This window comes from Cotesia typhae, unplaced genomic scaffold (genome assembly GCF_013202065.1).
Source record: "Cotesia typhae breed Kobodo isofemale line unplaced genomic scaffold, CoteBio_Ctyphae contig_123, whole genome shotgun sequence".
Classification (NCBI taxonomy): Eukaryota; Metazoa; Arthropoda; class Insecta; order Hymenoptera; family Braconidae; genus Cotesia; species Cotesia typhae.
The window spans coordinates 2,238,771-2,261,255 of record NW_027423715.1 but is presented as its reverse complement, the minus strand read 5'-3'; the positions used below and the strand labels follow the sequence as shown (position 1 = coordinate 2,261,255).

The window sequence follows — 22,485 nt, the reverse complement described above, 5'->3', positions numbered from 1 at the left end:
AATGTTCATTTTCAAGAATTTTCATGATAAAATTTTTTCAGACGCTTGTGAGCGAATTGGAAGCCCGGAACCAAAGAATGAACGAGCTGGAAACACTGCCAGAAGTGAGCGAACTTGCTCGTTCATTGAGGGCAGCCCTGCTGGAGACTTACACCCGTTTGAAGCAAAAGCAGCAGGTATACGAGACTCACAAGTCTGGGAGTACTGGGGCTTTTGGGCTGTTCACCAATTACAATCATCGTGCTGCGGTGACGGGACACGCTTAGTCACTAAGTCGTCACTTAATCAAGAATTATTGATGATTAATTATTGTTTATTGTTTATTGTTTATTTATTTATTAATTTGGGGTACCGCGCTAGAGCAATTGGGCTTTTAGACTATCTTTTACGCTGATTCACATATTCTTCACGCACTTTCTCTGCTGTAATTGCTATCTATTTTTAGGTCACTTTACTATTCAATCTGTGGAAAAATAACCAGTGGTAAAATATCCAATAATTATTGTTTTTTTTTTTTTTGAGATATTACTCACGTTTGTACAACATAAAATAATATTATTAATGTTTATCAATTTTAATCTTTATCACCGGTTATTTTAACATCGAATACTACATTCTGGTAATTTTACCACCGGTTATTTAGTCTTAATACTTTACATTTAGTCTCACTAGGCTTTTTAGTTTAAAAAGCCACATACGAGTGAGTTAGTTGTAATTTTATTTAATTTTTCTCAACACAAAATTAAATTTTATTTTCAAATAAAACAAAATTTTTTTTTATTCAATTTTTAAATTAAAAAAAAATAAATTAAAAATTTTAAAAACTTAAAATATCTTCAAAATGTATAAAAAGTGATTCTTTAGTCAAAAAATTCAATTATAATGGTCTAATAAAAATTTTATTTCAATAAAAAAAAAAAAAAACTGTGTTGATAAAAGTTAAAAATTGGGAACTCGCGCATGGATGCGGGACTATGCTTTCACGTTGGCTCTCTTTATAATTTTGCTAATAATAATAATAATAATTACTGTACATTATTAATTATTACTGAATTTTTCTATCAGTTAATTGTTTTTATTTTTGTTGGTAGAATAGCTGTCAATCGTTCTTATCTTGTTTGTACAATATTAATACTGTTTGTTTAACTGTTGGGCACTTTAATAAATAAAGTACAATTGTTATTATTTACCCCTTTTAATTATAAGGTGATGGTTGTAATACGTTGCATGTAATTACATACAGAATGTTTGTTAATATCAGTTAATAATTACTGTATTTTTTCGTATTAAAATTTTTATCATCGCTCCCCAATTTTTATTTACTGTCTTATTTGTACAATAAATATTCATTAAATATTTAATTATTTACTATATTTTATCATTCATCATCTGTCATCTCTCATCTTGATATCGTATTATTTTTTTTTCTGTATTGTAACTCATGTTTAAAGAATATTCTGCGACTTAAATCGACAAAAAAATTTATTTCAATTTTAATGCAATATAATTTAATTAAAGTTAAAAAAAATTGCATTAATTATCAATAATTTCTTTGAACATTTGATACGCGAAAAAATATAAATTTTTGTACGAATAATTATAATACCTAAATAGTAATATCTCAACTATCAATATCATCTTCACTATCATCAACGGACAAAGTATTAACGAACGACATCAAAAAAATTTGAATTTTTTTGTAGGAAATCGAGGAAGACGAGTCCGCTCAAGCTTCCGAAGAACTAGCGGATCACGACGATATAACCTTAGACCAAGCGCCCTCTATCCACTCAGGGGATGAGGGCACAATGTCCTGGGCAGACGTATCCCTCCAAACTGGACAGAGTTTAATAATAGACCATCAAAACAAACCAATCCAACTAACAAGGCAAACATCGACCTCACAAATAGCAGAGTTCGATGTTCAAACTGAACCACTGGAAATGCAGTCGATACCCATCCAGGTATCAATAGACGAAGGGGTTAAGTCGACACAAGAGTCGATAAAAATTTACAAAACCGCGGACGATACCCACGAAGTAATCGAAATCGCAACCAAAAACATTCCCGCCTCATCCAGCTCTAAATTTTTCTTAGCAGAGCGTTCTGCTGATGACATAGTGGTTGATATGAAGTACCAAGACGCAAAAGCCCAGCAGAGCGTCACCTCGGAACTGAGTATCCAGCATGCAGCGCCTCAGACTTTCGAAACAGTTCTCACCGAGCCGGACGACGTCACTACTGAAGTAGTCGTGGACGCTGACGGAACGAAGAGAATAATTGTCAGAAAATTGCGACGAACTTTGGTGAGGAGCCAGCAGATAACCTCCATGGATCAGGTCAGCGTATCTGAAGACCAGATGCCTCAAGGAGTCCAAGCTTTCTCGGAAGCGACGATGAGAAGTCAGCAAGTTACTGTAACTAGAACGCGACCTGATGGAAGCGTCGAAATGGCCGCCAAGGAGACTTACGGAGGGAAAATAACGACTGGTGGCGCCCCGGGAGAGGTTGTGAGTGTGGAACAGTTTGAAACTACCCCTCAGTATAGTCACAGAGTAATTCGTGGCGAGTTAGAAGACATAGGACCAGAACTGGGAGGTAATGTCACTATTGAAGAAGGCGCTTATCAAACGAAAACTTCGACGGTTCACGCGATGGTCCAGCAGGTTACTAGGAGGGTCATCAGAAAGACCAGAAGGACTATTCGCAAGGTTACTATTATTGATGGGAAAGAAACAATGTCCGAAGAAGTTGTCGAAGAACCGGATGAAGTTGAAATTGATGAGCAAGATATTCCGCATATAAGTATCAATGTTGTAAAGCAGGAGGAGCAGAAGACATTTGTTAAGGATGATTCTGTCAGACAGGTTTCGAAGGCTACTGAAGTTGATAGCAGCCTTCAGGGACCGTTCTTTGGGCCTACTGCTCGAGAATTAACGCCAGATGGCAGTGAAGTTGAAGATAAGCCGATTATTGAAGAAATTGTTGATAAAGATGATGATCAATTGAAGAAAATTGAAGAGAGGTCTGAAGAAATCGAAAAAGAGATGAAGAAAGATGTAGAAGTGGAAGAAATTAAGGTAAATGACACGACGTCGATAAACATAAGTCAAAAATTTATAGACGTTGAAAAATCTGAACTTTTACAGTCAGCTTCAGAAATTCCTGGTGCGGGAGTTGATTCCAGTGAGGCTAGAGAAAAGGAAGCTGAGTTACCGATAACAGATGCGAAAGCTGGTGAAGAAGTTGCGGAGAATACCTGTAAGTGTATGCCTGTTGAGGTACCAGCAGTAATGACTGAAAGCTTTGATATGAAATTAGATACAGGCACGGTAGAAGTAGTACAGCACGCAGACGATAGCAGCACTGTAGTTGGCTACAAAGAACCACCTGGTAAACAGAATATTGTTGTGTTAGAGTCGCAAGAATCATCGCTATCATCTGTCGATCATGCGTCGCCGGCACAATCACCATCCCAACCATTTGATTCGCACATACATTTGGGTAACCTTGATGGAGCTTCCAGAGATTCTAAGGCTATTATTGACAAGGTGGAAATTTCTCTGATGATCAACAAGAGTCTAGAAGGAACTGATGAAGCTGGAGCTTTTGTTGCTGTGAAAACAACCGCTGAACGACCGGATGATGTTTGTAGAATTACGGAAGAGAATGTAGACATCAGATTGCCAACTCAGGTGGAAATCGTTGAAGTCGTTCCGGATAAAATTATTCAGACCAGCGCTTTAGAATCTTTTGAACCCGATCAAGTGCCGGCGTACAAGGAACCAGAAAAAAGTGACGCTGAGACGAGTTCCAGTCGCAAGAGCAGGAAGAAAAAGAGACGCAAAGATGAAAATACTGGTGAAAAACCTAGCGAAGAGTCTGGAAGTTCTGTCGCTACGACTATCGCGGAATCAGTGGATCTTAATCTTCCGTTTTCTGAGTCTCCGAAGCAGGTGAGCGAGCAACCGCAGCCAGATGTTCTGGAGATTACCGAGACTTCTTTGACGCTTTCGAGCCCGAGAGAAATTTCGATGGGATATGAGCCTGAAGATGTGACTACTGTCGATGAGGCTTCTTTGATTCTGGAGAAGGATTTGGGTAAGAAGAAAAAGAAAATGAAGAGAAAGCAAAGATTCAATGGTGATGAGAATGATGAAGATGATGAAGGTAAAACGAAAGAGAAAGATAATAGAGAAATTGAAACTAGTGAACCAGTTAAAGAGCTTGGGGAGAAAAAGTTCATAGAAATCGATACTCAAACGGTTTATGAAACACGCGATGTATCCGCCAGCCCGGCAGAGCTTCAGTCGCTCAGAGATACCCCGCTGCTAACTTCTCCCGAGGCAAAACAACAACAACCCCCGATGGATGATAGTGTGGGTGTAGTTGAACGAGTGCAAACGATTACAACAGAAATTCAGACGTCACCAACAGAAGTTTTGGATACAAAGATTCAAACTGAAATTGGTTTACTGGAGAAAGAACTATTGGATGTGCAAACCGAAACTAAGGAAGTGGCCAAAGAAGAAGAAGCCGTGCAGACGAGTCCTGTTGAACAGGAAGAACCTGCAGGATTAGTAGTTGTGGGTGAAAAGGCAGAAACAGTTAAAACTGAAGAAATTGATGTGCAGACGGTTCAAACGGAGACTACAGAGGCTCACACGTCGCCTATTAAAGCCGTAGCAATGACGGAAATTGACACACAGACTGAAGTTCAAGAACCAATAGATGAAGCGGAGAGAGAAACTCCGAGGGTAAAGGAGACTCAAGATAATGAACAACAAACTTCGCCGGTTCAATTCCAAGATTCTATTTTGGAAGAAACGGGAGTTCAAACTTCGTCGGAGTTAGGAGACTTGGAAGTTAAAGCTGTTAAGACTGTAGAGATTGATGTCCAGACTAGCAGTCCGGATTTGGAGAATGCAAATGATACGAAAGATGACTTTGAAGTGCAGGCGAACTTGATCGAAGAAGTAACAGTCGCTGCTATGGAAACGCAAACTACCCCGCGAGAAAGTCCAAAGGTTGAAGAAATCGAAGTTCAAACTACTGTCGAGCCTACTGTTGAGTCAGTTGTGCAAACAAGCCCGGAGCCGGAGCATGCGAGTGAAAAATGTGAGGTAGTAAATAAACAGAAATTGATAGAAGAAGCTATTTTGGAAAAAAGAGATACTGTGGAAGAAGAATCCCAGACAACTCCAGAGAAAATTCAAACTCAGGATTCGTTTGTACAGATTCAGACCCAGGAATTGATTCCGACTGTCGAAGAAGGAGTGCAGAGTATCCCTGATGCTGCGGAAGTAAGTCTTCAGACTTTGGAGTCTTCTGAACAAACTGGAGATAAGGAAGCTGCATTAAAAACTGCTACCATGCCTGAAACTCGGGTTTTCACTAAAGAAACAGCGTCTTCGCCAATCAAAGAGCTTCGAGAAGTGGAGAAAACGGCTGAGGTTGTCCAGGAAAGAATCGTTCAGAAAATTCCTGAGGTAGATTCGTTGGTGACAAAGAAAGTTGAAGAAATGCCAGTGAGAAGAGTTGAAACTCCCGAAAAAGAATTGACAGATACCTCATCGTTTGAAATTCACGTGCAGGCGACTATCGATTTGTCAGACAATACTATTACCGAATCAGCTCAAGAAAGCGAATCAACTGATGTTACTCACGATACCATTTCAGAAGACTTGAGTGAGGTCGCCGACCTGGCGATCGATAAAGCTCGCAAACACTCTAAGAAAAAGAGTAAAAAGAAAGCCGTTAAGCCGATTGATGAAATTACTCGCATCGAAAAAGACAATCACCGATTCGAATCAGTCGTTAGCCAATCAGGCTCCAAAGAAATGGTAATGAAACTAACCTACTCTGATGTTACACGAAAGGGTTCCAAGGAACGGGAGATTGTTGACGAGCAAAATAATGTTAGTGTGGGCAGAATTACCACGGATTTGGATCTCAGAAAAATGAAACATCAACAAAAAAGGGATTCTGATGGCCAGGAAGTTAAACTGAAGGCTACTTTCGAATCTGAACCACGGGAGTCTTTCAAAGTTAAGGAGACTATTGTGGGTACTAGTTCTAAAGGAGGTGAATTTGCAGTTTCTATGCAGGTCCAGAAGAATATTGCACGACGTAGAGACCGTCCGAGTATGAAGATCGAAGTTCCAGAGCCGATGGACACTGATGAAGAGGTACTTTCTCCAATGGAATCAGTTTTGGCGAAGAAAGAAGTCAAAACTTACGCTGAAGTCGCTGAATCTGGATTCAGATCGAGCCCTTTGACGAATAAATCAACATCCGAGCAATTTATCGCAGCTGAAAAACAAGATCAGCGACCACAAGTTTTACAGCAAACACAGACAGCGAAAGTCGTAGTCGATCGGTTGAAAAATCTGCAAAATGTCAACGAGACTTCTTACCTGACAAATATCTTGCACATTGCGAGTCTTGAAGACTTTTCTCGACCGGTAAATGCCGAAGAACGTGTTCTTGGTATTCAGAAGAATTTATCGCAGTTAAAGCACGCGATTGAAGAACGCAATGTGATTATTGTCGAGGAAACTTTGGTGACGATTGTAGAAATAATTTCCACCTGGCTCGAAACTATTGAATACCGAGTTTTTGTGAGCAGAGAAGCGACCAATGGACCATCCCATGAAGACACCAGGATGTATGTTGAGCTGAAGGACGAGATTAATCATGTTGAAGATAGTATTGAAGAGCTGAGGAGAACTTGGAAGCTCATGGAGAATGCTTATCCTGCTGATGAACGCGATAAGGTCAATGAGTGCATGGATTCGTTGATCAATCAAGTCAAGGCTATTGAAAACGCTACTAGAGATGAGGAGAGATACGTCACTGCTGAGCTTTCAAAGTGGGATGAATTTTTGAATGGCGTGGATAATATTTACAGGTAAAATTTTGTTTGGGTTTTTTTTTATCAAGTATCAAATTTAATAGTGATTAGATTTTAAAAATAATAACTAAAAATTTTATATATTCATTTATTTCAGATTGGTCCTAGAACAATTTAATGAATTGAACATAATAATCGAAAGCACGGAATCAACAGCTAAAAAATTGGAAGAACTGGACAAATTGGAGAACACAAATCGTTCTCATATGTACTGTACAAACAAACTGATTGCTTCTGTAAGAGATTTGCTGAAGAGTTACCCCGGAAGGTCGGTACCAGATGAAACCTACCAAGCTCACGAATTAACACTGACAATTGAGCACAATATAAACGTGGAACGGGAACGCTTGCTCCAGTTGATGTCTGTAGCAGAAGAATATGAGCAGACATTGCAGGACTTTGCCCAAATAACAGATGTCGCTGAAGATTTGCTCGCTAGTCCAATATCAGTGATGAGTCTCGAGCATCTGCAGGACGAAATGCAGAAGCACAGAAAGTTCTTTGTTAATTTGAACCACTGCCGAGCGATTCTAGAGTCGTTGGAAAACAATTTGGACATTGAAACGCGGACCAAGCACGCGGAGTTCCATGAGAATCTGCACAGCCGAGCTGGTTCTTTGCTGGACCGAGCAGCCTCTAGGGCGCAGCAGATGTCTTTGGCTGCTTCCAAGTGGATAGTCCTGGAGCAAGGGTTCAAGGAAGAGCGAGGGTGGCTCCAAATCGTGCATCAGCGAGTTCCTGACTTGCAGACAGTTACTTCTTCAGATTACGACCAGTACATTTCTTTGTACCAATCGCTGTCTTCAGACATCGCAATACACCAGGCAAGGCTGCGCCAGCTGTTTGACTCTGTAAATATTCTCCAGGAACTCCTGGAGGTGGAGGACCTTGATGAAAGGTACAGAGAGTCTCTGGATGTGATTGCCAAGCTCCAAGAAGACGTAGACTCCTCGCTGAGGAGTCTACTGACCTTCCGCGACAGCTGGAGCGCCCATGAAGTACTCACTAATCGGCTGGAAAACTGGATGGCGACCACGGAGCGAGAACTAGATGCTCTGAAGGATAATTGGGACGGCCATATGCGTCAATTCTGGGTTAGTTATTCAATCTCGGTTGCTTGTCTTTAATTTATTCAAAATAAGTTTTTATAATTAATGTAGAGTCAGGCTTGAAGATCAAATTCTATTAGAGTTTTTACTTGGCAAAGCGCCAATTACGAATAGAAGTCTTAATCTTTTTTTAAACACGAGTACTTGGAAACTTTTTATCAAAGTCCTAAGTGACCTTTGGAGTTAATTTTAAATAAGTTTAACAATTAATAATGTCAGTTTATATCTATATATTATTATAATCATTTTTTAAAATCATAATAGTAATTTGTTGATATAAATTTTAAATTACTTTTTTTATAGAAAAGATAAATTTTATGAAAATTATTTCAATCAAAAAAATTTTAAGGAAGACTGAAGTTGTTTTGGAGGATGAAAAAAAAATTTTTTTTCAGTCAAAAAAATTTATTTTAGAGCCAAGAATTATTTTTTTCCGTGTAACAATTTTTTTCCTTTTTCGGAACTATTTTAATTGTAAATTATTATCAACAAAAATTCACGATTTTTTTACATTATTGTTAATAAAAAAAAAACGACTCTTTAATTTATTAAAAATTATTTAGCGACTGATAAAACAATTAAACATCATAATTAATAAAAAAAAAATTTAATTTCCACAGGAAATAAAAGCGCAGTACGAAATCCACAACAACTTGAGAAACGAAGCGGTAAAATGTTTCGAACAAGGCTTGCACGTGATTCCCTTATCAGACGAGATGATACAGCGCCAATTCCACGGAGAGTTCCAAGACCGATGGCACAGAGTGTCCGGCAAGATAAAAACCATCCAGAGAGCAGTCGCGGACACAATATCCTCTGAAGACACGCCAATAAACGAAAAACTGCGGCTGCTTGAACGCGAATTGAACGAACTTCGCACCACAGTCGAGGGTTTCCACGGAGTTCTAAAAACAGAAGACGAACTCGAGCTGTACGTGGGACGGCTCTCAGTTCTTTTCGAGCGAGTTTGTATCATCCAGGACGAGCTGGTGAAACTGGGGATGCTTCCTGCCGCTGAAAGCGAGCAGGTCAGCGTTCTATTGTCCTTCGCAGGTCGCATTGAGAGCCAAATCCGCGAGGAACTCGACGCCGCACAATTGGTCCAAGAACGACTGCAAGCTCTCCAACGAGGTCTAGCGCGAGTTAGGAAAGCTCATACTAGACAGTCGATGGTTTTAGATCAGTGTGAAGCCTGTGAAAAACACGGAAGCGACGTCGTTGAGGGAGGAGTCAAAAGATGCTCTCAGGTCGCTGACGAACTCGCGGTTTTATGGAAACATCTGATGGGTCTCAGGCAACTGTTACATACAGTACCCGGAGGAATGCGCGTCTCTGTTTCGCCTGTCAGCATCGAGAGAGACATCTCCACCCTTCAGGATATCAACACTGACCTCGAGTCGCGATGCGCGAAACTCTTGGCTCTTTTGAAGAGCAGGTTGAGCCTCTGGAGACGGTTCGAGCGGCAACTGGAAATGGTTCAGCAATCTGTTCAAGAAGCTGATCATATGATGAAGGTTCTCGCTATTCAGGGCTCCGTCGACTACGATAGACTTCTCAAAGCTACTGAACACCTTGAAGTAAGTGTTTTAAATTGCTAATTAAGTTTATAAAAATAAACTTTTTATTTTAATAATATTCGGAAGAATAATAATTATTTTTAATACAAAATTTTAATTTTTTCACTTTAGAATTCTCTTAAATTTTTTCAATTTTGTCATATAGAAAAAATTTTACGTTCTAAATTAATGAAAAATTTATTTTAGGCATGTAAGGTACTTTGAAAAAAAAAAAGTTGCTTAATTAATGTACTAAAAAATGCTACAATATCAAAAAAAGGTACTAAAAATTTTTCAGTTACTAAAATAATAAATATTAATAAAAAAAATTCTATAAAAATAAAAAAGCCTTCTATAAAAACAAAATAAAATATTTTTAATAAAGAAACCATCTAAATATAATCTCTTCTCAAATAACACAAACAAAACAATGCATGGTTACGTTTTATTAACAAAAACAAATCCACTCTTTAGTTAAGTTAATTACGCAAACATACATATTCAATTATTTACTCAAAAGATAATAATTTTGAGTCTGAATAATGCAATGCAAGAAAGTTGCGCCTGCGTAGTACTCTTATCACTGCTGTTCGGTTGAATTTACTTGAATTCTGTTCGTCTGCTATCAGTTTTGCACTCAGCGCGTTACGGGTCAGTTTACAAATTTTTTTTTTATATTTTTTAATCTTAATTTAAAGTTAAATTCGAATTAAAAGTATTTTATTTAGAAGTTTACTGATAACACTTAAATATTTGGGAAGATATCCTCGTTATCAATTTTTTTGAGATTATCGAGTGACCGGTAAAGTCCGTGCTAATTATTCAAGTAATCTCCCGTCCAGAAATTGATTATTTATTAGCAGCGAGTGGAAAAATTTATATAATTAAAATATTATTTGGTGTTTTGTGTTTAATTTAAATAAAAAAGAAAATCTAATTGTAAAAAGGTTTTAAGAGCGACTGTGTGATAGTTTATTTGTAGTCTAGGCTTAGACTGGTTGATTTGATAGAGTCTTGTGTTTTATGTCTTGTGTCTAGTCTTGTTCTGTGAGTAGTCATCGAACCGTTGGAAGTGATAGTGCTCGTTTTTTGGTCCCACCTTTTTTTCCACGTGTCATTGTTATTGATATTTTATTTAATTTATTTTTGTATTGACATTGTGGTGAGGATTATTAGCGAGACAGTAGACATTAAACTGCGGATAATAGCTGATAAATAATATATAATAATAATTATAAGTAATAAGTGAACAGAAAATACCGAGAATACAGGAATTAAGTTGAGTCTAGTCATAGTTATATATCAGTGGATTCAAATAAAATATTGCAGACATGCAGGTGCAAATTGTTCTACGTGGAATTTAGCTTACTCAAGCTTCCGGGTGCTTAGGATTCATTTAAAAAGTATGTGTATCTCTATATGTTTAAATATATTTTGTACTTAAAGAGTTGGATTCTCTTTCTATTCTCTAGTAGCTGTTTCTTGGTGGCTGTCATTAGGCGGTACGAAAATTCCTTCGTGAGTTATGCTCGCTTACCGGAAACATTACTTCCGTAAAATCCGTGCTTTATATATTTTTTCTCAAGTTTTATCTAGAGTTTTCTATATAAATTTTTTTTTGCAATTTCTTTAAAAACTTGAAAGTAATTTTATACTTCATTTTTTTTATTTTTATTTTCTTTGAAAATTTTTAATTAAAAATTTGTTCATGCAATTTTTTTAATCAATATTGATATTTAATTTACTTGTTTCTATTTTTTTTATTCTTAAAAATTTTTAACGAATAAAGTCTTCAATATTATCTTTTAAGTTCAATAATTTTTTTTTTATCTTTAATATTTATCATTTTTTATTTTTTTTACTTTGTAAAAAATTAAACTAAAATTTTTTTTAGTGGCTTGAATTTTAAATGAAAAATTTCTTTAATTATTAAAAAAAAAAAAATTTTAATTTAATTTTATAAGTGGATTATAAATATTATTATTTAATTCGACAATTTTTTCTTAAAAAATTAAAAAAAAATTTTTCTAATAATTATAAAATTAAATTTCATTTTTTTAAACGGAGTATTTACTCAAATAAAAAAAAATTGTATCACTTTGAGGATAAATTTATAATTATTAATCGCCGATAAATATTATCACCCAGATCGCCGAGTGTAATGAACTATTTATGGATACCGGATGCAGAGCGTCTACGTTCGTGACCTGCATGCCAAAGTGTGTCCACCAAAGCAATTGTTATAAAATTACCCAAGATTTAAAAAAAAATTACTTCAATAAAAAAAAAATAAAAATCAGATTAATGAATTCTATTAAAACTAAAACTTTAAATATCACCCGCTCATCCATACAGAAAATAAACAACCAACGTTTTTTACCTGAACCGATTAGCTTAATTTCGCAATGGCCGATAGCAATTATAATAATTCATTCGCGCGAGCATAACACGCATAATAATTATAATTGCGTGTCGACGTATAAATATAAAATATCAATGACGCGTGCTATTGAAATACGGAAACATAGTAAAGATATAAATATAAATGTAAAGTTAGGTTTATGTTTTATATTATATGCGGTGATCTTTTCAATGACGTAAGATCAGAAAATAAATTCACCCATTTACACACTCGTTTTTACTTGAAGCGTTCTATATCTCAAGAAAATTTTATTAAATATTTATACATTCACGACCACGAATGTGTGTCATGGATAAAAAATATTTATCGTCGATATAAATTATTTATCTAATAATTAATAAATTATCATTATTAATTGCATTAAAAAAATTACTTTCGATTATTAATTTTAAATTTTAAATTTTATACGAATTCTAATTGACCTTTTGAATTTTCCAGGGTTTGAATGGCGACTTAGGAGCTCGCGAATCCTGGGTAGAAGAATTGCGCGCCGCAGCGGAGCCTCTACTGGAAGTCTGCACTTCAGAAGTAAGCGAGCGCGTTAACGCCGCGATAAATGAAGCTGTCCAAGCTTGGGAAGACACCAGATCCGAGCTGGGTGAGCTTTGTACAAAGTACCAGCACGCTGTGAGATTGTGGGAGCAGTACAGGGACTCAAGTGCTGCTGTTAAAGCTTGGGTTGACACTCAAATGGGAAGCATTACTAATCTGCCTCCCGAAGAAGCTTTGAAACAAGTCAAGGTCAGTATTTTTTCTTCTTTATTCTTTTAAAATACAATTTAAAAATTGCACCTTAATTAAAATTAATTATAATTAAATAAAGAATGAAAATTTGACAAGTTTTTGATAGAAACATTTTAAAAGACAAAATTAACTATTTAAAAGATTTTTAGGCTTAGAATAATTTTTTTTAATTTTTAAAATTTATTTTTAATTGATAAATAGAAATATATATATTTTTTAATTTTTTTAAATTAATAAATTAAGAGTTTAGACAATAATTTTTTTTTTTTTTTAGTTTCTAGTGAAGAAATAAATTTTGCAATAAAAAAAAATCAAGATTATTATTTAGAAGAAATTTTTAAATGAAAAAGAAAAAATCTAAATTTCACCTGATGAATTAAAATAAAATTCAAGTAAAATCAAATCCAAAGTCTTCAAGCTTCTACTAAAGTTAAATGCGTAAATTAAACATTCTTCGAATAATAAACAATAGTCTATAAATTTATACTCCACACAACCTCTGAAGCATCTAAAACAATTAGTAAACAAAGCATCACAATCCTATAAAATAAAATTCAGCCATGACCCCGATTTTGTTTAAAAAAATAATTGAAACCAACCCGCCTTCTTGACACCGAAATAATCGGACAAACAAATAAGCCCAGAAGATATTTTTAAATGTAATAATTATAATGATAAAGTGGATATGGAGGGAACAGAAAACACAGCAAAGGTCAGCCGGATAGCGTGGAAAAAAAAAGATAAACCATCTGGTTAATTCAAAAGTCTTTTTCTCCGCACCCCCGTCTCTTATCTCGAGTTCCCTTTTAATTTCAGAAAGATTGGGCGCGATGTGTGATGTGTCATCCTAGCACGAATGTTAAGGGATTGCCCGTCTGTATGTATCGACGATCCCTAGTTATAGATTTTACCTAATATACATATACATATACAATATATAATATGTTTCTATTAAAATGAAAGGTAGCTGATGTATAGTAGTAAAGCAGAGAGCAACCCTCGAAAAGCAACAGGGCATGGGGTGCGGCAGACGTCAGCTTCATACTCCCTCCCTCTCTGCTATCTTCAATACATCATCGGTCTTACTCATTTAGCATGTTCATCCCATCTTTTGTCTCTTTTTTTCTGGTGGCGCGAGTCGCGCATCGATCCCGCAGCCAGTCTGGTCCATGACCGTACGCCGAACGCGGCTATTGCTCTTATTTTTTAAATAATTTTTGTATTTTTGAACGTTTAAAAATTTTTTGATAAAAATCGCTAGTAATTTAATAATTAACAATAATAATTATTATTATTAATAATAATAAAGTGTATAAATAATAATTAATTTAAAATAAAATTTTCTTGAGAATTTTCAAGTGACAGATTGTGTTTCTAATAGAACTAAAAGTTGAAATAGTAATAGTTTAATTCAATTTAATTAAATGGATGATTGATGAGACTATTCATTGAATATATTTGTAAGCACATGTATACTTTTATGTATATATGTATGTGTATACGTATACGTATTTGTACAAGTACACGGTATTTTCATTTAACGGGCACATGTGCGAAATTACACCGAGCGAAACAAAACTAGATACTTTTACGTCTCAGTTAGAGACTTAGCTTAGTATATTTTTTTTTTATATTCATATTTATATATTTGTATATTTACATAAGTTTACACTGTATATAAATGTACTGTGGGAAATTTTTTAAATTTTTCTCCGAAAAGAAAATAGAAATAGTAATAGAAGTTTTTCCGGGAAAAATATGTGTGGTGTATGTTATATTAATTATGTTTGAACTAATTGATAATGTGTACACCGGAAGAACTTAAGGTATATTTATTTTATTTCTTTTTAGACAATACCTGCATATACGTGTTATGTAGTGAGTGACAAAGTAATTTTTTATGCGATAGATAATTATGTAGGTCACGTGTTACGGTTTTCGCGGAAAATTTTTTGCGCTAATGATAAAAATCAATAATCAATTTTACGGATTATTATTTTAAATTAAAATAATTGTAAAATCTGTTTTCAATCTAGAAAATCAATAATGTAATAGGTTTTTACTTTGTTTTGTATTTTTTTTATTACTATTATTGTTATTGAAGTCTTATAAGTAGCCGGTTAATGTCATACAAGTGTGTTGCGTTAAATAAAACGGTATTATTTCCGTACGACATAGAATTAGAAAGGAATTAGGGAGACAGTACACATTTCACGATGAATTATACATTCAACATGTAGACTCCACCAGAAAATGCCGATCTATAAATATATAGCTGTGTAATGATATGGAATGCTACCCGGCGTTTTAAAATTTCTGGATAAAGATGCGAAAAGTATTTAGATTTTTTTTTTTTCTCAATTATTTGTTGTTTGAATTAAAAGAGTATATTTAAATTTTAACAGGACTTTGTATTGTTTAATTCATTTTGTTTTAATGTTATTTTACTCGTATTTCAGGTCTGCGAAGAAACTTTAGCGGAACACAAAGAACGGCTGGCGGAATTACGCGGGCTGGTCGCGCAAATTGCATCAGACGTAGGCCTAGACAGCAATGGACCTCTGCACTGTGAAGTTGAGGCACTAGGACGCCGGCTTGAGGATGTACGCGAGACACTGTCAACCCTCGCGGATACCGCGGATGCTCGCGCGCTTAATCAGGAGCTGACACGTGGAGATTTATGTCAAACTAAAAATTTCTTGGATTCTGTTCAGCAGGTATTTATCTAAATATTTAAAATTATTGTTTTTTTTTTTTATTGATCAAAAAATGATCCTTTGAAAAGAAATTTTTAACAAGTTAAAAAATGGTTGATTTTATTTTTAATTTCTAATTAAATTTTCACGCTTTTGAGCTTGTATAAAATTAAAAAAATAATTATAAACAGATGATCCTTTTAAATTGATACCCAAGGTTATTTAATAATTAAACAAATCCCCAAGGGCAAATCCATTGGAATATATAGAATTTATTATTTTTAAAAATGAGTAAAGTAAATAAATACCTGAGCAAGGTATTACTTATACCACTCTTCAGGGTTAGCACTTTACGCGCAGTGGGTGCTTGGCACAACTCAATCATCCTCGCACACGAGGGCATATATTTTAATTGTAGTTCCGAAACAATTTGTTGTGTCAAGGTCGAAGGACTTATACACTTCAAACACGTGGCTATTTCCTCTGGTCACGATACCTTCGAACCTCTGATGTGAGAAAACTCTAAGAAAACTGAATGAGTTCTCCAACTAATCCATAAGAGCAAAACCCAGTGATTAAACGCCTTCCCATCCTAAAGGATTTTCGTACTTTACATTGTTAAACTTTGTTTCCCTTAATTCACAATACAACTTGGCTTGCTTTGCTTTCGTAACGATCGAATAATGCAATAGTACTCATAAAAATTTTAAGTGATAAATTATGATTTTTAATTTTATGTACACTGTAAAAAATTTTTGGAGTGAATGATTTTTAATTTGTTTATTTCTTTTGGAATGAAATTCCTTTCGAGAAGGATTTTACTTATATTATCATTAAAAATAAAAAATAATTCTGTTTAAAAATAACAAAATGAATATTTTAGAGATTTTAAAAATTGATAAAACATTTTTTATCAGTTTGATATGACAAATAAATTTTTATTAATTAAAAAAAAAATTTTTATCAATAAAGTTTTTTGATCTTTTTAAAAAGTATTTTTTGATAAATTCTAAAAATTGCTGTGTCATTAAATTTTAGTAACATTAAAGTAATTAATTTTATTTAATTAAACGTAGTGAAGTTAATAATTTATTATTTTTTTTACGCTAGAATTTATCAAACTTTGCTTGTAAAATTTTTTTCGAATCAAAATTCAAAATCACTTCATTTATTTATTCAAAAATTTTCAATAAAAATAGTCAAATTTTTTTTATCAACTTCAAGATGACTAAAAAAATATTCTTGTATATTCCCAGTACTCGATAATTTTTTTCTCCAATTATTACAACAACAACAAACAACTAATAATTAACACATTTGAATTACAGAGCCTCATCACAGTGGGTCAAGGTGAATCCAAAGAACAGCTGAACCTTCTCCGGAACCACTTGCTAGCATTAACTCGCACCGAGCCGCAATTGCAGTCAATAAAAGACCGAGCTCTGGACGTAACTACCACAGAAACTTCCGTGGTCGACGTCCTGCAGCTCTGGCAGCGAGTGTTCCGCGAGACTTTCCAACAATACCACAGACTATCCGCGAGACTAGTCAGATCCGAGGATGTCGCGGCAGCACTCCGTCTCTGGCAAGAGTACTTATCACACGTGCAAGACTTCCTATCCAATGACATGCCGGGCGACTACAACGGACTATCAGAGCACAGGAACCTGTGCGAAGTCCACAAGAACCTGTTGACCGACCAACAGCACCTGATTCTATCAATCCGTGCTGAAAAAGGCCGCGACTTATCAGTCGCCGAACAGTTCAACATCCTGACGAACCTTCACAATGAAACTTTGTCTAAAATCATGGACAGACACGCGTCTGTTCGCGACCGACTCGCCGCCTGGGACAAGTATAAACTGGACCAGAGTAAATTACTGTCCTGGTTGAAAGAAATCGACCGAGAGAAGAGCCGGCTGCAATTGAGATTCATTCACGTTAGAAGACTGGATAAAATAATCACTAAAATAGAATCTTTATTAGAAAAAGTACCTACTGGAGAAGCTCAGATAAATTCTTTATCAGTTCAGCAAGACTCCTTGTTAAATGACTGCGAAGAAGCGCTCGCAGTTTCAATTCGCATGGAGCACGCTGCTAATACACAAAGAATAACTAATTTACGCGCTAGCTTAGAAACTTGGCGTGATTTCGTGCTCAGGATACGAAAGTTGAATGAACAACATGTCGAGCAGATAGCTATCATCACCAAAAGATTCCAGGATATAAGCCAGACCATAAGCGCCGCGTTTCACAACTCCTCGAGTAACTTACAGCACGTGAAGCAGCAATTAGATTCGCTGCAGCAACTAAGAGCTAAACTGAACGAGGCCCCAAGTCATTTAGAAGCCCTGGGAGTAACGACAGAGCAGCTTCGCGAGTGTCTTTCTCCCTCGGACATGAAGAGCCTCAACCAACATAATTCTCTTCTGTGGCAGCAGCACGGTGATTTGGAGCACCAGCTCGCCTTGCTGGTCTACAAACTCGGGGAGCGGCTTAGTTTGAGAGGAAAGTGGGACAAGAGATTAACGAGGTTCTTTGTCTGGGTCACTGATGCAGAGACGAGGATCAATAGTTGCGATTCTTCGCTAGAAGAGCCTGAAGAAGCTCTAAAGCGGCTGGAAGGCGAGCTCCACGCAGAAATGGCCTTAAAGCAGCGTGAGCTCGACTGGCTGCAAACTACCGGCCTGGAGCTGGTTGATATTGCTGATAAAGAAGACGGAGAGCTGATTCAGAGGTCATTGGATGATATAAACGAGCGCTGGGCCAGGTTGCTCAATGCTGGAAAGGCCAGGACTACCAAACTCCTGGATTTGATGCAGACGATGAATTTGTTAGAAAAGAGCATCGCAGAAATTCGCGGGTGGCTTGGAAAGGTTGAATTGCAGCTCACGGAGGCTTTTGTCATTGAAAGCAAGACCCAAAAGACGATTGATAAGAAGCTGGAAGACCATGAGATCCTTCAGAAGACCATCGAAGACGAGAGCGGGAAGATTGGGGAGGTACTTAATCTTTGTGAAATTTTGTTGAACGATTGTGATGCTTGGAAGGCTTCTTTTAACACCGAGCCGATTAAGTCAGGCATGAAGGGTTTGGAGAAAAGGTGGAAGTCTACTTGTGTCAGATCTGCGGAGCGGAAAAGGAAGATAATTATTGCCTGGAAGCTGGTACAAGAGCTGGATAAGGTTAAGCAGGAGCAAGAGCAGTGGATTGCGGATGTTGAGAAAGAATTGCTGGGGCTTGAAGAGGGGTTGGATAAAACGAGCAAAGAAGGCGAACAGATACTCAACAAGACTCGGCGGGTTTTAAAAGACATTGACGCGCATAAACCCGCGCTGGTTATTATCGAGCAGAGTTACAGCAGGCTTGCTAAAAGCGGACTGGAACCTGAGAACTTCAAGGCGCTTACGGTGGATGTCAGGTTACTTTTAGATCGATGGCAAGCGCTCAAACCGCGAGCCAATTCAATCATTTCGGCTCTCAGACGCGAACAGAAAGCCTACCGCGAGTTTATAACTGCTCATGGTTCCGCGGTTGTAGGGCTGACTCAGGTTGACGTTAAACTGACACAAGTTCAGCACTTGGAGCAGAAGGTCTCCGTGAGGAGGAGGCTCCAGCAAATTATGGAAATTGAAAAGGAATTAGCTGTTCAAAGCAGGACTTTGCAGAGAGCTGATGAACTTGCGCTAATTGTGATGCAAGATTGCGCGCCTAATGATGTGCCGGCTATTCAAGAGCTTGTTGATGAGTACCAGCTGCTATGGCAAGATATTAAGAGTCGAGTGACTACTTTGAAGACACAGTTTGAGGAAAGCAGTGATAAAATGGAGGTCGATGAGGCCGTTCAAGTGGAAACTTTGAAGTTTGAACAGGATAGTGCCGTTCAAGTTGACACACTACCCAGGCTCACGAAGATGACTTCGTGTGATGCTTATTTGATTGAGCTTCAATCCGCTTTGAGCGAGTGTCGTAATGCCCTTGAAGAGCTAGAGGATGCGATCACTCCTGAACCGACTCCTGGACCTGGACTTGCTTCCACGGCTAAGAATATTGTGAGTTTTTTGAAAAACTACCCCTTTTTTTAAATCAGTTTTTTTTTTTTTTTTTTTTAATCAGCGATTTTTCGAATTAAAATAATTATCGTAGAATTTTTGGCCTTGAAAAAAATTTTTTTTTTCAAAATAAAAAATATAAATATTCTTCTTAACCTTAAATCTTAATAAATTTATATCAATCTTTAATTTATTCCATTTCAAGTAAAATAAATGATTGATGACAATAAAATACTTATCAAAAATAAACAATGACTTACTCGAATTATTTTGAAAACATTGAGTTGAATTTTAATTCATCATCTTCAGGCACTTTCACAGTATCAGCACTTACACTCATAAAAATTAAGTTAGCCGACTTTAAAAATTTTTATAATTTTTTTTTATTGAAGAAATTATTAAAAAAAAATTTCAACTGTAAAAAATTGAAAAACTATATGTACAATTTCTTAAAAAAAATTTTTTAATTCTAATTTAATAGTTCAAAAAAAAAAATTTTAAATGTTGGCTAACTTTAGTATTATCTTACACTCAACTTTGCACTTAAAAAAAACTGAGAATTTCTTATATTAAATTAAAACTATGCAAAAATTCCCCAACTATCACGATTGTCTTTGTTTAATAATGTCAAAAATTGTAAAACACCGGTACGATTACCTTCAAAGTACTTTTGAGTCAATAGAACGACGTCTGGAACAAACACAGATACAAGATGAAAAACCAATTTGAATTGAGAGTCGGTTTTGTTTTTTAACGGTCGTTTTCCCCCACTCTACAATTTAAAAAAAAAAAAAAAATGGCGTCTCACTTTTTCACGAGAAATTTGAATTTTTTTATAGCTGTTATTTGACAATTAATTAATTATAAATTTTATTGCTAGTTAAATATAATCTGATTTAATCGTAAATAATTCTTTTTTTACAAATATTTTTGGATAATATTCAAATTAATGTGAGCTGTCATCCCTCCAATAAAAATACATGAGAGTGTGAAGTTAGTCAATAATCGAAACTCGCAAAAAAGTGGGAACTGATTTCTTATTAGTCAAAATTGAGGTGCGCGCGCGGCGCGCTATTCAAATGTTTAATATCATAAAAAATTGAGGTTTTATTAAACTAAAATTAGCCGATAGCAAAAATTTTTTATTTTTTTTTTTTTATTAATTAAATTAGTAATAAAAAAATATTTTTAATACTCACGTAACTATAACTATAACAAGAAATAATTATAAACCTACTTTCCAGGCAAAATTAATGGGAAGTTGTCAGTCAGCAATTGAACTGGCGAAACATCTTCACGGATTATTGACAGCAGATGGAAAATTGAACGACGAAGTAGCCAAAACCGTGGAAGTTAACGATCTAAGTATGCGCTACGAAAGTACATTAGTGCGAGCACGAGCTCGTGAGCAACAAATTCGCGAAATAAGGTCAGTTTGTTTACTCCTACTGTGTGACTTACTAATTTATCTTCATGTCAACTGAATTTTTCATTAATTATTAACGTCTTTACAATCAGTGATACCTTAAAATTTATATTGCAACTTATATTAAAATTGACATTTTATTGATTGAAGTGCATGAAGAACCAAACCTGACTAATAAATTGTTGTGGTAATCTTTATTGACAGGTCGCCTCTAGTCAACGCTTACTCTCTTCCATGTGAACAGTGAGTCTAACTCTATCTAACAATTTTCCAACTCATTCTTTTTTCTTTTTTTCAAAAAATTCCTTTAATAATTATTAATTAAAAATTAAATAATTACTAAGTTCTTAATTAATGTTTTCCTATAAAAAAAAAAATTTATAACTGCATAATTAAATTGATAAATCAAAAACATTAATTGACATTTGTGCTAATAAATAATAAATTAATTCAACAGCGACCAGGGTAGACTAACATGTCCACTGTGTTCGCGACGAAACTGGGCGCAGCTGGACATAGACCTCTGGCGACTCGAGAAGTGGTTGGAGTACGCGGAAGGGATTCAAAGCGAGCAAAGTTCCCCGCCGAGCAACATCGAAGACCTGGAGGACATTATTCAAGACCACCGTGAGTTCCTCTTGGACCTGGACAGTCACAAAAGCATCGTGATCAGCCTGAATATAGTCGGCTCGCATCTCGCAGACCACACGGAAGATGTCGAGCGTGCTCAAGAACTTCGCGATCGTCTCGCGACCGCTAACTCAAGGTGGGAACGCGTCTGTTCTACCGCGCGAACTTGGCAGTCTGCTTTGCAGTCCGCTCTGATGGGCAACCAACAGTTCCACCGGATTGTCGAAGAGCTGCTCAGCTGGCTAGAGAGAACGGAAAATTCCATCCAAGCTAACGAGCCCATCGATCTGGCTGACAATGTTGATGTTATTAAATCCAAGTACAATAAATTCAGGTAATTTTTTTTATCAATCATTAATTAATTGATTTATTAATTTTTAATTAATGATTTAAATTTTGTAAAAATTATTTAATTACAGGGAATTAAGAAGTGATTTAGAACGCTGCGAACCTCGAGTAGTATCACTCGAAGAGTCAGCGCACCATTTATTGGACGAAAGTATGGAAATCCGCGGTCGTTTGCACGAACTAAAGCTTCGGTTGCAATCATTACGACGATTAACCGGCATATATGCGCTGAAACTCGGTGCAGCTCTCGGATTAGATCCCAAAGAAGTCGGACTTGCTGCCACTTCATCGTCGCTAGCCTCACTCTCTAACGATGTAAGGAATTCTAATTATTAAAATAATTAAATTAAACGCTTAAAAAAATTTATTTAAAATTTTTTACCGAGTAGACTAATTTATAGTCAAACGCGTACGTGTTTGAGGACTATTATTGAATAGTAATTAAATCGTAAATTATACCTGCATAGTAGGAGCACCGTTGTCGTTACACGATCGTACTAAAATATTGTCTGAATTTATTAAAGCTTAATTAAATAATAATACAGATAATATTTTTAGATTGTATTTTATATTATATTGTAATTGTAAT

The 22,485-nt window shown here is 35.8% G+C and overlaps 1 protein-coding gene across 16 annotated transcripts in view; it reads left to right on the top strand.

Moving 5' to 3' along the window:
• Msp300 (Muscle-specific protein 300 kDa) overlaps positions 1 to 22,485 on the top strand; it is a 79,784-nt gene that overhangs the window by 56,198 nt on the left and 1,101 nt on the right. For 11 of the 16 annotated variants that reach the window (XM_074255672.1, XM_074255654.1, XM_074255600.1 and 8 more), the window contains 11 exons: positions 42 to 176; positions 1,704 to 6,910; positions 7,011 to 8,007; positions 8,643 to 9,599; positions 12,439 to 12,741; positions 15,204 to 15,461; positions 16,769 to 19,492; positions 20,737 to 20,921; positions 21,123 to 21,161; positions 21,376 to 21,882; positions 21,968 to 22,211. In XM_074255672.1, coding sequence (XP_074111773.1) covers positions 42 to 176; positions 1,704 to 6,910; positions 7,011 to 8,007; positions 8,643 to 9,599; positions 12,439 to 12,741; positions 15,204 to 15,461; positions 16,769 to 19,492; positions 20,737 to 20,921; positions 21,123 to 21,161; positions 21,376 to 21,882; positions 21,968 to 22,211 — 11,556 coding nt within the window. The remainder of the gene's footprint in view (positions 1 to 41; positions 177 to 1,703; positions 6,911 to 7,010; positions 8,008 to 8,642; positions 9,600 to 12,438; positions 12,742 to 15,203; positions 15,462 to 16,768; positions 19,493 to 20,736; positions 20,922 to 21,122; positions 21,162 to 21,375; positions 21,883 to 21,967; positions 22,212 to 22,485) is intronic. The other 5 variants (XM_074255716.1, XM_074255725.1, XM_074255708.1 and 2 more) reach the window with 2 other exon arrangements.